Source organism: Crocuta crocuta, unplaced genomic scaffold (genome assembly GCF_008692635.1).
Source record: "Crocuta crocuta isolate KB4526 unplaced genomic scaffold, BGI_CrCroc_1.0 scaffold7, whole genome shotgun sequence".
Taxonomy (NCBI): domain Eukaryota; kingdom Metazoa; phylum Chordata; class Mammalia; order Carnivora; family Hyaenidae; genus Crocuta; species Crocuta crocuta.
Window position 1 is genome coordinate 6,262,754 of NW_027531904.1, and position 13,499 is coordinate 6,276,252.

Here is a 13,499-nt window from a genome sequence, read left to right on the forward strand (position 1 = left end):
CGCGCCACAGGAGCTCCCGGAGTGTGGAAAAGTGACTACAAACGCGGACCCGACTCTCCCAGCGTCTGCGCTCGCTCCTCCCGGCCAGGCCCGGGATGCTGGCCTCAGGCCCCCGACTTAGGGAAGGAGGTGCCCCCGCCCGCTCAGGGAGGGGCCTCCAGGAGGCTGGTATGCAAAGACAGAGGCTCCTCGTGCTGGGTCAGGGCTCCCCAAGTGCCGGCTCCCGCTGCCACCGGGCGCAGGCCTGCGCAGGGAGGGGGCGAGCGCGCGCCTCCCCCCCCCCCACCCCANAGGGCGCCGGATTCCAGCGCTGACTTGCCGAATTCTGGGGTCCCAGCGACCACCAGGGCCGGCCTGATTCTCCCAGCTGGAGAGGCCCACCTGCTCATGGAGCGGGGCTCCTGAATCCGACCATGCAAGTTGCAACAGGTGAGAAGACGAAAACTAACTAGGAGACTTTTTCGCTCCGCGAGAGCGGATTTTCCCACCATAGATTCTGTGTAACAGTGGACTAGAGATAAGCTACTATTTATTCATTAATTCATTCGTTCGGGTGCAGACTTTCTCTCCTCCCGCCATGATTAATTACCCCTCTATCCCAGCACTGCCGACGCCCCTTGAAAGGTCAGCATCTCTCTCCCTTCCCCATCCCCAGGAAGCCTCCGCCCCGCTTTTCTCCCTGATTTCACCACCCCTTCTAAAGCTGAGAAGGACCCATCCCCCATGAGATTCTCGAGCTTGGGCTGGGGGCCCTCTCCACCCTGTGTGAACGGGCCCTGGCTGCACCCTCTGCACTCACACTAGAAAGAGCCTTGCTGGGCCCCTTGTCTGCCAAGAGCCAGAGTGACCCCGGTAAGGGGTGGATGGATGAAGCCGCCAGGGAGCTGCTATTTCACCTTCTAGAATGCCGGACAGAGAACAGGATGGACCTGCCCACCCCCCTCCCGGGGCGCCTTGCCCAGGACAGGCCGTGACAAGGCCTGGCCCCATGGCGCTGGCTTGTAAGCCCCCAGCTGTGATGAGCAGGGTGACCGCCCGTAGGCTGGTAGGCTGCACTGGTAGTCGCTTGTGCTGGAGGTGAGGTTCCCTGTGGGGTCTTAGCCAACCTCTCCAGTTAGGGAGGTTATGCTGGGTGAACAGCTCGTGGCGGCCTTGCAGAGGGTCTGTTCATCCTGCATCTACCTGGGCAGGGGCGTCCCCTGGGCTCTGCCCCCAAATATCACTTCCAGTGTGCCCCGCACCATCCACCGCGTCACTCAAGCCGTCCTGGTCTTCATCTCTTCTGTCCACCACTGAGCCCTTACATCCCCTTCTCCGTAGCTTCCAGTCCAGGGAAAGCTCTTTGTCCTCTACGCCCTGGACCCCCAGCCACCACTGTCCCTCACCTGGACCCCTGCAGAGCCCCCTCACTGGTCTCCCTCCTGTCTCTGTAACACATGCCAATTAAAGTAATACTAATAGGGGACCCTGGGTTAAGCATCCGACTTCGGCTCAGGTCCTGATCTCACGGTTTGTGAGTTCGAGCCCCGTGTGGGGCTCTGTGCTGACAGCTCGAAGCCTGGAACCTGCTTTGGTTTCTGTGTCTCCCGCTCTCTCTGCTCCTCCCTCACTCCTTCTCTGTCTCTGTCTCAAAAACATAATAAACATGTTTTTAAAAAATTTAAAATAAACCAACATTAAAACATTTTTAAAAATAATAATAGAGTACAAAATATGAAGGAGGCAGGTAAGAACAGTCAGTGTCTCGGAGGGTACCTTCCAACTCTTGTTCTCGATAGGTCTTAGTCCATTCAGGCTAATAGAACAAAATGCCCCAAACTGGGCAGCTTATAAACCGCAAACACTTATCTCTCAAGTTCTGGGGGCTGGGAAGTCCAGGATCACGCCACTGGCAGATTCAGTGTCAGATGAGAGCCCACTTCCCGGATGCCCCAGAGGGCCCACGTCTGCCCTCACATGGCAGAAGAGACAAGCTAGCTCTCTGAGGTCTCTCCTATAAGGACACTGACCGCATTCACAAGGGCTCCGCTTTCATGACCTGACCACCTCCCGAAGTTCCCACCTTCAGTCCCATCACCTTGAGGGACAGGATTTCAACGTCTGAACTTGCAGGTGGACACACACATTCAGACTCTAGCCCTACGATATACAAGCACATACTTATATATTACATACACATATATGATACACATATTATCACTTGTCCACTTTACCTGCTAAACTGAGAGCTCCTTGAAAGGAGTGTGCCTTGGGGTGCCTGGGTGGCTCAGTCGGTTGAGCATCCAACTTCCACTCAGGTCATGATCTCACGGTTCGTGGGTTCGAGCCCCGCGTCGGGCTCTGTGCTAACAGCTCAGAGCCCGGAGCCTGTTTCAGATTCTGTATCTCCCTCTCTCTCTGACCCTCCCCTGCTCATGCTGCCTCTCTCTCTTTCTCAGAAATAAATAAAACATTAAAAAACATTTTTAATAAAAAAAGAAAGAAAGAGGGGCGCCTGGGTGGCTCAGTCAGTTAAGTGTCTGACTTCAGCTCAGGTCATGATCTCACAGTTCATGGGTTCGAGCCCCGCGTCGGGCTCTGTGCTGACAGCTAGTTCAGAGCCTGGAACCTGTTTCGGATTCTGTGTCTCCCCTTCTCTCTGACCCTCACCTGTTCACGCTGTCTCTCTCTCTCTCAGAAAAAAATAAAAGCATTTTAAAAAGAAAGAAAGAAAGGAGTGTGCCTTATTTACCTCTGTGCCCTTGTCCTCGGCCCCAGGCCTGACACCATCACTCTGTAGAAGTTTGTGGTAACAGTTATTGAAAAAAGGAAGGAAAACCTTTTTGCATTAGCAGAAATACAGGTCACGGTGGCTCGTGTTTTCCTCTTGCGGGCACAGAGTGGCAGAGAGGGCATAGGGCGCCTCCGGAGAATAAAGGATCATCCTCTTGATGACATCTTATGCTCGAGAAGTCAAGTCCCCCATCTGCATGCCAGGCAATCCCATCCTCAGCTCAGGGTCCCTTCTTTGGTCATCTCTGTTTTCCACTCTCAGTCCCGACCTTCCCCCCCAACCAAAAAGAAACCCAGAAGAAACGTCTACCTCCCACATCAAAAAAAAAAAAACAAAAACAAAAAATGCTTCTTCAGTTCTAAGTTTTGCATTTTTCTCACATTTAACACTGTAGTCATTGCTGAGGGAAACTTGGCACCAGGAGATGTTCACGTGCCCCTGAAGGAGGCAGTGTCTTCACCTCTGTGACCTCTGATGGATGGATTGCATCAGGAGCATCGTGCATGGTTGAATTTTAATTAAAATCTAAAAACATATTTGTCCCTTTAAATGTCATTAGAAAGATGGAACTCTGATGTAGTAGTGAAACTGAATTTATTATGTCTGTAGAAGATTGTCTGTCCCAGGCAGGCAGTGTAATTAAAGGCTGCAGAAATTGCCAGGTCTCTTCGGAGAGATCTCTATTAGGAAGCCCTCAAGCTCGAAGAACGCAAATCACAACTTGAAGTGGCTTGAACAATAAGGCCGTTTGTTATCTCAGCTGAGACACAGTTGAGAGGGAGGAGGGCTCTGGGGCGGGCTGAGTCAGTGGCGGTGTGACAAAGGACCTAGCCTGTCCATTTCTCTGGCCATTATCACCTTCAACCATAAAAACGTTCAGAGGAGGAAGGCACGTTCCTTGGATCAAGGGAACTTTTCCTAGGAGCCCTAAGAGCAGCTTCCCTCACATCCCATGTGCCAAACAGCTGAGGGCTGCCCCCCGGAAGTAGCCACCGGCCAAAGGGTGGGCTGACTATGATGGATTGGAATGTGTACAGGAGTCTGCATGGTGCTGGAAGTGTGAGGGTCCCATCATTTTATATATCGACTTGACTGGGCCATGGGATGCCCAGATATTTGGCCAAACATTATTTTAGATGATTTTGTGAGGGCATTTTTGAGCGAGATTAACATATTAATTGGCGCACTTTGAGGAAAGCAGATCTCCCTTCCCAATGTGGGTGGGCCCCGTCCAATCAGGTGAAGGCCTGAATAAAACCAAAAGGCTGACCCTGTCCCAAATAAGAGTTTTCCCGCCTGACTTTCCTTGCACTGAGACTTTGGCTTTTATTCTGCCTTCAGACTCAAACTGAGTTCTGAGCCTGCCAGCTCTTGGACTGGTCTAGAACTACACCATTGGCTCTCGGGCCTTCCCTTGAACAAACTTGGGCTTGCACTTGAACAAACCATTGGCTCTCCTGGGTCTCCAGCTTGCTGACTCACCCTGTAGATCTCAGGACTCGCCAGCCTCCATGACTGTGTGAGTTAATTCCTGGTAATGAATCCCTCTCTCTGTGTGTATGTACACTTCCTGTTGGTATTTATTTATATAAATACCACCAGACCTGTTGGGGCTGTTTCTTTGGAGAGCCCTAGGACAGGAGTCACTCTCTACCACATCCTAGATTTTTCAAAGATAAAGAGAGGCTGGTCAACGTATCATGAAGTCTCCGCATTGAGCCTCTATCCGTCAGAAGCGGCCAAAAGCTGTGGCACTTTCTGCTATATAGAATTCAAAATATAATTCGATATATGCAATAATGCGATAAAAATGCAAGCATTTGGGAAAAGTTGTGAAACCCCCGTGTTCTCGGATATGCTCTAGGGTTACACTGTTGGTCCCAAATATTCTAAAGCAGCCGGGGTCCTGAGCTCAAATGATATGGAGAAGCCTGTTACCACAGCGGTCAAAACAATTCATTTAGGGGCACATGGGTGGCTCAGTCAGTTGGGCGTTCAACTCCGGCTCTGGTCATGATCTTGTGGTTTGTGAGTTTGAGCCCCGCGTTGGGCTCTGTGCTGAGAGCATGGGGCCAGCTTCGGATGCTCTGTCCCGCCCTCTCTCACTGTCCCTCCCCCGCTTGCTGTTTGTCTCTCTCTCTCTCCTCTCAAAAATAAATATTAAAAAAAGATTCGTTCAGACTCTGAAAGTGAAGAAGCTGGAGACCAAACGTGGACCGTCATGCACGTAAATGTAACAAAGGTTGGTAATGACTGGTGAAATCATTCTCATGTTTCAGAGAAGGAGACTGCATAGGACGTTCTAACAGCACTGCTCACGTTCTGCCTCTTACATTGAGAGGTGGGCAGGGGAAGGGTCCATCCTGCGGTATGTGCTGTGATTGGCAGCTGAGAGGGCGTTTCTCTCCGCACACCAGGCCTGAGGTCACTGCTCCAGCAGCTGGCCAGGGAAGCCCTGCCAGGGCCAGGCTGCACTCTCTCTCTTTAGCCCGTCCTACTAGCCAATTTATTTATTTAAACATTTTTTACTGATAATTTTATTTTAATTTTGAGAGACAGACAGAGCATGAGCAGGAGAGGGGCAGAGAGAGAGGGAGGCACAGAATCCGAAGCAGGCTCGGGGCTCCGAGCTGTCAGCAGAGAACCCAACGCGGGGCTCTGATCCACAAACCGTGAGATCATGACCTGGGCTGAAGTCGGATACTTAACCCGCTGAGCCACCCAGGCGCCCCACGTATCAGCTTATTTATAAGGGCTCCTCTTGCCAGACTGCATTCCCTCCCCAGGGAACTGCTGGAGGTGGTGCGGATTGTACAGGTGGGGTGGGGTGCCCAAGCCTAGCTCAGAGTCCTGGCCACGTCCACATGCGCACGTCCACCGGCACTGCCATCTCTCCATTCTGGGCATCCTCGGATTCCAAAACCATGGATCAAGGCCAACGACTCATTACACCAAAGATCTGCCAGAAAGCTGGGCTCTCAGATGTGCAACAGAGTGGGGGCTGAGAGGGTGCTTACAGGTCGGGGGGGGGGAACCTATGGGGAACGTATATATGGACATCCTAAAGGACTGAGAGAGGGGCACCTGGGTGGCTCAGTTGGTTAAGTGTCCGACTCTTAATTTCCGCTCAGATCATGATCTCACAGTTCATGAGTTTGAGCCCCACATTGGGCTCTGTGCTGAGAGAGAGGAGCTTGCCTGGGACTTTCTCTCTTACTCTCTCTGTGCCCCTCCCTTAGGGGCACACACACACACAGACACGCACACTCTCTCTTTCTCTCTCAAAATAAATAAGTACACATTTAAAAGGACTGACAGCTGCAGATGACGATAACAAGAAAATCCGAGTTTGGTCTGGAAGGCTACTTAGCATCATCTAATGATATGTAAAATGCACATACTCTTTTACCCACCATGCCCCGGTTCCAAGTTATCAATGTCTCCGATACATACGTCTACGCATCAGCACAAAACATTCTGTATACAGACATTTATTGTAGCACTGTTTGCAAGAGCAAAAAAAAATGGAAACAACTTAGAAGCCCATTATTAGGAAACTAGTTAAGCCAAAGACAGCACATCTGTGTCACGCAGCACTTACTAGGTGGCCATTAAAAAGGGCAAGGGGGATTTATGATAGGGATAGACAGGATCTCTCAGATGTCCTGTTACAGGCTAACATCCCACAGCTGTGTGAACAAAGCGGGGAGTGTGCAGGGTGGGCTTGCACACGCACAGCCTGTACCTGAAGGATACACAAGAGACTGACAACACGGTGCTTTTTGTGAAGGAGAACTGGAGAACTCAGTGAGGAAGACACACCCCCTTTTGCAATATTTGAATTTTTTAGTTTTCTGTATGCCTTCCCTAGATTTACCAAATATGGACATTTTCAAAAACAGGGCTTGGAATGAGCTGTGGCGACAGAGGCCATACATATGGTCTATCCAGGTTAGACTTCAGCCAGGTGAAAGGTCACCATTGACGGCAGCGTTCAAAAGGCCACGGAAGCGTGAACGCGCAGGTGGAAGGCTGCGAGCCAGAAGGTGGCGCTACAGCGCGCAGGCCCGGGCTCAGCCTGGGAAGAGTCCCAGGTGCTCAGGAACCGGAGGCTACTCTTTATAGAAACACACGACAGCTTTCGCACCTAACTGTTGCCCCCTTCAAAGCGGTCTGCGCAGAGCCTGGATACTCAGGGGGGGATCTCCGAGCTCAGGGCTTCAACGGATGTCAGAAACTCCTGCTTAAGATTTGTCTGCAGAGGCTGGATCTACATTTTGGAAACAAATGCCCTTTGGCAACCAGTCTGGTTAAAGACGTGAGACATCAAGTCAGGCAATTAATCCTTTGGTAAAATAAACACAGGGCGTAGAATCAAAGCAAGCTGCTGCTCGGATGCTTCTTAAGAATAGGTTCTGACAGCTAGGCCCCGGAAGGGTGCGAAGAAGACGGTGCGCGCCTCGGCAGCGCCGCGGGAGGAGGCTGGGGCTCCACTCGGAAGAAGTCAGCGCTCCCTTGGGAGTGNTGCCCTCTCCAGTGGTCTCCACGGGCCAGACGCTATGCAAGGCAGGCATCCCCTCCTCCCAAAGTTCCCGGACGCCTCGAGCCTCCCGCAGGGGTCCCCCGGTGGAAAGAGAGTGGCTTCCCCACCTCTCCTTGGGGAGGAGTTGTGCGCGCTTCGGCCCGGGGGAGGGTGCCCATGCCTGGCCCTAGCTGGGGCCCAGGGTGAGCACGCTGGCTGCCAGGACCCCTGGCCTGCCTCTCCGGAAGGGAGTGGCTCAGCACACCGGCCCCCAAGCCTTGCTAGCTCCGGGGGGCCTGGCGCCCTACTGGCAGCCCCGAGCTGGCACAACCTGTAACGGGCGCGCTCTGGGAAGGGGGCCCCCGGACGCCCAAAGAGACAGTCTTGGTGCTTCCTAGTTTTTTCCTATTGGCGATAGGTGCCAGGATGGGGGTGCAGCAGCCGCTGTGCCCCGGATCGTAGCCCAGCCCCCAGGCGCCCTGCACACCTCCCTCCAGCCCCTTCCCAGGAAGCAGCGCCTCCTCACTTGCTGAGGTGAGGGCTGGGCCACCCGCGACCCCGACTGATGGTCGGCAGGGGGCACATGGGGAAAGGTCTCTAGCCAGAGTCTCCGTCTCTATACTCTTGGGGGTTGGCAAGGGCCCCCAGTCCAGGCCGTCGTGGGTCACGATGTTCCTGGGGTTCTGAGGATCAGGAGCACCGCCAAGGAGACTGGGGACAGGAAGGCCACTGCAGCCGGGTCAGAGCTTCCCAGGCCCCTGGGGCGGGACTCACCGGCACGTAGTGCACCACCGTGTCCACCACGTTGTCAGTGACGCCCTTCAGGGCGTCCGACAGGGACATGGCCCTCCCCTTGCTGGAGGAGACCGCGGGGGCCGGGCCGAGGTGCAGCAGCCTGGCTGCCGAGCTCAGCACGGCCACGGGCGCCCACGTCACGGCTGACACGGTGCTCTGCAGGGCCTTCCGCACGGTGTGGGCCACGCTGCCCAGGAGCCCTTGTGGGCCAGGCAGGGCTGCCACCTGGGGGCCAGAGCTAGGTCAGCACCTCCTGCTGCTGCTCCCCAGGCCCTCCCCCTCCTCGCCACCNAGCACGGGGACACCAAACTGAAAAAATTGTAGGCCTGGCTCTGCCACTTGCTGTGTGGCCTTGGGCAGGTCACTTCCCCTCTCTGAACCTGCTTCTTCACTGGCAGAATGAGGTCGACGGTCTCCGCCCTGCCTACTTTGCGGGTCAGCGAGAGACGGGCACAGAGGCTGCCCGCGGGTGAGGTGGGCGGTGCAGCAGGCGGGCACCACGTCTCGGAGCTCCGGGGGCAGAGACCCCTGTTTCACCCCATGCCTCTTTTCTCGTCCCCCCACTGGGCTGTGGGACCCGGGGGTGTCCAGGTCCCCGCTCAGCTTCTCGCCCCCTTACCTCATTGAGCCTGTTCTCCTCGGCATCGGACTCCTCCTCCTCCCCCTCTTCCTCCTCCGTCTCCTCTCTGTCTGTGTGGTCACCGTGGTCCTCCTCCTGGGTGGCGGCGAGGCTGTGCAGCCAGGGCACCCGCACCTCACTCTCCCGCCGCGACACCACCTGCAAGGCCGCCGACGCTCCCCACTGGGCCAGACTGCTCTGGGGGGGGGGGAGGGGAGGAAGGCCACAGGCTGCTGGATTCGCCCGCAAACCCCCACCCCTCCGGGGTCAGCCCCAGCCGACTGTCCTAGAACTTGTTATTGGGTGATGACTTCCATCCCTGGAGGGGGCACATCATAGCGCGGCTCTGTGAGGTGTCCTAAGCACATGCTTGCGTAACTCCCACAGATCAGGACACAGACCCTTTTCAACCCCCCAGAAGTCTCCCTGTGCCCCCCACGCAGGTGGGGCCCCCAAGGGGGACCACATTTTGACCTCTACCACCATGCCTTGGTTTTGCCCATTTCTGAACTTCATATAAATGGACTCATCCTATGTGTTTTCTTTCACGAATAGCTTCCTTTATTCAACATCGTGCTGTGAGGTTCAGCCGTGCGCTTGCACATCACAATAGCTCCTTCCCTTCCCTGTGGCCCCCACGCACGGATGCCACAATTCACGGGTCCTGCGGTGCATGGACGGACGCCTGTGTTGTTTCCAGTTCTTGGCTAAGGATAAAGCCTGATAGGAACATTTCGATGTGTCTTTGGGGCACATAAGCTCTCGTTTCTGGTGGGTGGAACTGGTGGGTCTTCGGGGGTATGTGTGTTTAGCTTTAGTAGATACTCCTTGGAGATCTTTAAAGAGTGAAAAAGTCAAGAGGAACCCGGTGCTCCATGGGCAGAAACAGACCTGGGCAGGTGTGCTGGTGTCCCCTTGAGGGACAGCTGGGCTCCCTCTGAACCCTAAGGAGCTCTACGAACACCCAGCATACACCTCCAGGGGACACCCCCATGCTGTACGTGAACAGGGTCCCTGAGGCTACACAGTAGAGTAGGCTCTCCCTGCTGCATGTAAGGCTGGGACACGGGTCTGTCTCAGCCCCTGCTGGGCAATGACCCCCCCGGTGCAGGGGACAGAAGGGAGCCACAGAACTTGGTGCATAGCACGGTCTCAGCAAACGTTAGCTTGAACGAATGTGTCAGGGCTGACACTGCTTTTAAAAGTGCCACCCAAATGATGGCTGAGAAGTGGCTCTTTTGTTTGCTGGCCTTTACGCTTTAATATTGTTTGTGTTTCCTTTATTTTCCTTTATTTGGCCTCCGTTTCTTACTAAAGGTCCTTAGGAAAACAATGCGGTCTATCTCTGCTAAAATACACAGAGGTGGGAGTGGGTATGGTGGGGAGTTAGCCCTAATCTTGCCTAGAAAAGGCAGCTTTACCCTGGGGGCAAGTAGGATGCAAATGAGAAACCTCTGGGAAGGGAAATTTTGAAACCTGGGGGTGGTCAGGGATGCAGCCCGGCTAGCTAGCACTCTCTCCCCAGCAGAAGGGGCTTGGGGTCTGGCCTATTCACAGGGGACACTCCCTAGTGTCTGGATAGCAGCCCAGCAGCTGGGGGTGCCTGCTCCCTCATAGGCAGAAGGCCCCCTAGTGGGATGAATTCGGGTGGGGGGGGACTCAGAGGGACAGGAAGGGACACCCTAGCAAGGCAGGCTTGCCCTCGGCTCACGTCCTGCAGCCCAGAGGACTGGCCCTCACCCCTTAAGGCCTCTTGTTCTTAGACCAGGATCCCCAGGCCAGGCTGGAGGGGGGATGTTCCTAGGACCAGGGGTGCCGTAGGGTGGGGACAGGAGGGACCCAGGCTGGGGGTCAGCCAGGGCTCAGGGCAGACACTCACCAGGGGCGCCACACCTGGGATCCACATGGCCAGGGCGTGGCCCTGCTTCAGCACCCGGGATGTGGTCTGGAAGGTGTGTTGGGACAGGGTGTTGGCCAGGGCACCGACCCTGCTCACCAGGCTCCGCTTGCCTTTGGGAGGCTTCTGGACCTGCGGGTGTCCTGGATCAGGGGCTGGGTGGGATTTGGGGGGACAGAGAGGAAAGTTGGTCAGAGAAGGGCTCGGGAAGCTGGGCTATGTCTAGGGTTGGGAAGTGCTCCCGGTTCTACTACAAGTTTGCTGGCGACTCGGGTCACTCACTTGCCCCACTTACAAATGGGGAGAGGAGACTGTATGTGGATGGTTCCGCCTAACATCTCGCCAGGCCTTCCCTGTTCCAGAAGCAGCGGCTGGATGAGCCCTGGCTGCCTCTTGCTAATTCCCAGGCAGCACGGGGAGGGGACTCACTTCCCGGGTGGGGGGTGGTCTGCCAGCCCCCCCTCAGGGCAGATACCTGACTCTTCCTTGGCTGAAGGGAGGAGGTACTCTACCACCTTCTCGACACCACCCAGGGCCAGGTCGGCCCCCCCGGAGGCCAGCCGGCCGGCCCGGGTGTTGGCAGCATACTCGGCCGTGTCTTTGGCCACCCCCCAGGCGAGCTCGCAGCTGGCCAGAGCGGCCCCCAGGACCTTGTCCGAAGTGCTGGCGAGGGGAACGCTGATGCTATTCCTGGCACTGCGAAGGCGGGTTGAGATGGTGTCCTTCAGCTCAGAGGCGATCTGGGGGAAGCGGGGAGGGGGGGTCAGGCCTGTGGGTCTGGTGGCCCTGAGCCCAGCTCCCAGGAAGGCCTCATTTAAAGGCCCAGGCAAGGGGTGCCTGGCTGGCTCAGTCAGCAGAGCACCTCTGACTCTTGATAGCGAGGTTATGAGTTCAAATCCCACACTGGGCGTTGTTGAGCTTACTTAAAAAATAAAGGCCCCGGGGACCGGCACCAATATCTGGGCCTCTTGATTAACCTGGGTTTTAAAGGGAAAACACTCCACTTCTCCCTGTGGATGGACCTTCTGGCTTCCTCGCCCCCACTTCCACCTATCAAGATCCTAACTGTCCTTCGCCCGGAAAGGTCACCTCCCTGATGACACCTGTCTGGATGTTCTCACGCACACAAATTCCTCTAATGCCTTCTCTGTCCTTCCCTCAGAACACCACTCACATTCCCATCTGCGTTTATATTGACTCAGAGATGTGGCTGTTCTTGCTACCAGTTCTGTATTGAAATAATTCTCTTTCTCTCCTATTAGCCTGGGAGCTCTTTGGTGACACAGAAGCCCTTCATCCGGAAAGACGTGAAGAGCACAGGCCTCTGAGCCAAACAGACCTGCTCTCATGCGGCCTCCACTTAGGCTGTGTGGCCAGGGAAAAGTCACCAGCTTTCTCATCTGTAAAATGGGGATCCCCGCCCTGTCCCAGAGGACGGACAGAAGGATTAAATGGGAAGGCCCCACAAGTCGCATTGTGGCCCCTGGCATGGGGTGGGGGTTCAGGAAATACTTGTGGGATGAGTAGACCGTTGGTCAGTGAGATAGAGCTTAGTCCCCAAAGCCCTTACCTAGCAAATCTCCAGTGAAGCTAGGTAAAGTGACCTTTTCAGTCTCATGGTCCACATCTCAAGGACATGGGACTAAAACCCCGCGATCTGAGGAGTGTGACCCGTGATCTTAGGGGACTATAGTTACCAAGTGGCCCAGTGCAGGCCGACCAGATGTCCTGGGGCAGGGCTGGGGTTGCGGTGGGATCAGAAAGCAGTTGAGACCCACTCTAAGCTCCTGAGTCTGCCCCCAGGGCCGTGCCTGCTTTCCGGAAAGGCTGCCTTCATTTGGAGCCGCAGGGAGAGGCGGAAGCCTGCTGTGTGGACTTAGGGGCAGGCAGGCACCCCCAAGCTTAGGGGGCACCTGCACTGGAATGAAAGACTGACAGTCATGATACCGTCAGCCCGTGCCCTCTCCTCCTGAGAGGCGGGACCACAGAGCACATTAGAGAAGAGGAAGGGGGCTCACCTTTTCAGGAGGGTACTGGAGGGCTGGGATCTTTTCCTCCAAGTGGTCCAGGCCTCGGCAGGCCAGCTCGTTGGCTGCTGTGACTGGAAATGAAGGGCCACGGGGGGGGGGGGGGGGGGGGGGGGTGTGTGAGAGTCTAGCAATGGCCCCCATGCCAAGGAAGGTGCTGCAGAGCCTTCAAACCCCCCAGTGCATTCGGGAGGCCGAGGGTCCCCTGCAGCCCCCTCCCGTCCCCGAGAGGCCCGCCTTCCGTCTGGATAGGACCTCTGTGGGCAGGCAGGTCTGCACTCGAAGCCCCATGCCTGCACCGGCAAAGTGGGCTGCAAGGGCGTCTCAGCCACCCCAGCCCCCGGAGCCTCATTTGTAACATGTGGATTGACGGCTCCCGCCTTGCAGGGGGAACAGGCAGAGACTCTGAATCACCAACTCCCTCCCTGTCCTCACCTCTCTGGGTGGGCGCAAAGGAGGACAGTGCGGGCGTGTGAGGAGGGACAGCAGGGCCCTCCAGGGGCCTTGCGGGGAGGAGCGGGGGCACGGCTTAGTTCTGTAGGTGACCAAGTCCTGCCACAGGTGTTCTGGGCCCCAGGCTGCCCACGCCCTTCCTTCTAACCTCTAGGAGTCAGAAGACCCTCAGCCAGAAGAGGGTCACAGGGAAGAGAAAGCAGTTGCCCCAGAGAGCGGGGCAAGTGCCAGGGGCCGCAAATGCTTCTAGGAGATACTGCCCAGGGGCCGCCAAAGATGTAGCCCTGTGATCACGACCAAGGCGATGGGTTCTATATTCTTTCATATATGCTTTCTCCAGATAGCTGACGTTTCTTCACAAACTTCTCAAGCAGCAGAGAACCCAGATGACTTGGCCAACTTGTGAATGGGCA

The 13,499-nt window shown here is 55.7% G+C and overlaps 1 protein-coding gene across 1 annotated transcript in view; it reads right to left on the minus strand.

The window, feature by feature from the left end:
- Positions 1–7,576: 7,576 nt before the first annotated feature.
- Positions 7,577–13,499, minus strand: part of PLIN1 (perilipin 1) — a 25,120-nt gene continuing 19,197 nt past the window's right edge. The window contains exons 4-9 of the mRNA XM_077774258.1: positions 12,625–12,707; positions 11,082–11,346; positions 10,589–10,761; positions 8,710–8,907; positions 8,070–8,315; positions 7,577–7,978 (exon numbers count right to left, since the gene is read on the minus strand). Of these exons, the coding sequence (XP_077630384.1) occupies positions 7,577–7,978; positions 8,070–8,315; positions 8,710–8,907; positions 10,589–10,761; positions 11,082–11,346; positions 12,625–12,707 (1,367 nt within the window). The remainder of the gene's footprint in view (positions 7,979–8,069; positions 8,316–8,709; positions 8,908–10,588; positions 10,762–11,081; positions 11,347–12,624; positions 12,708–13,499) is intronic.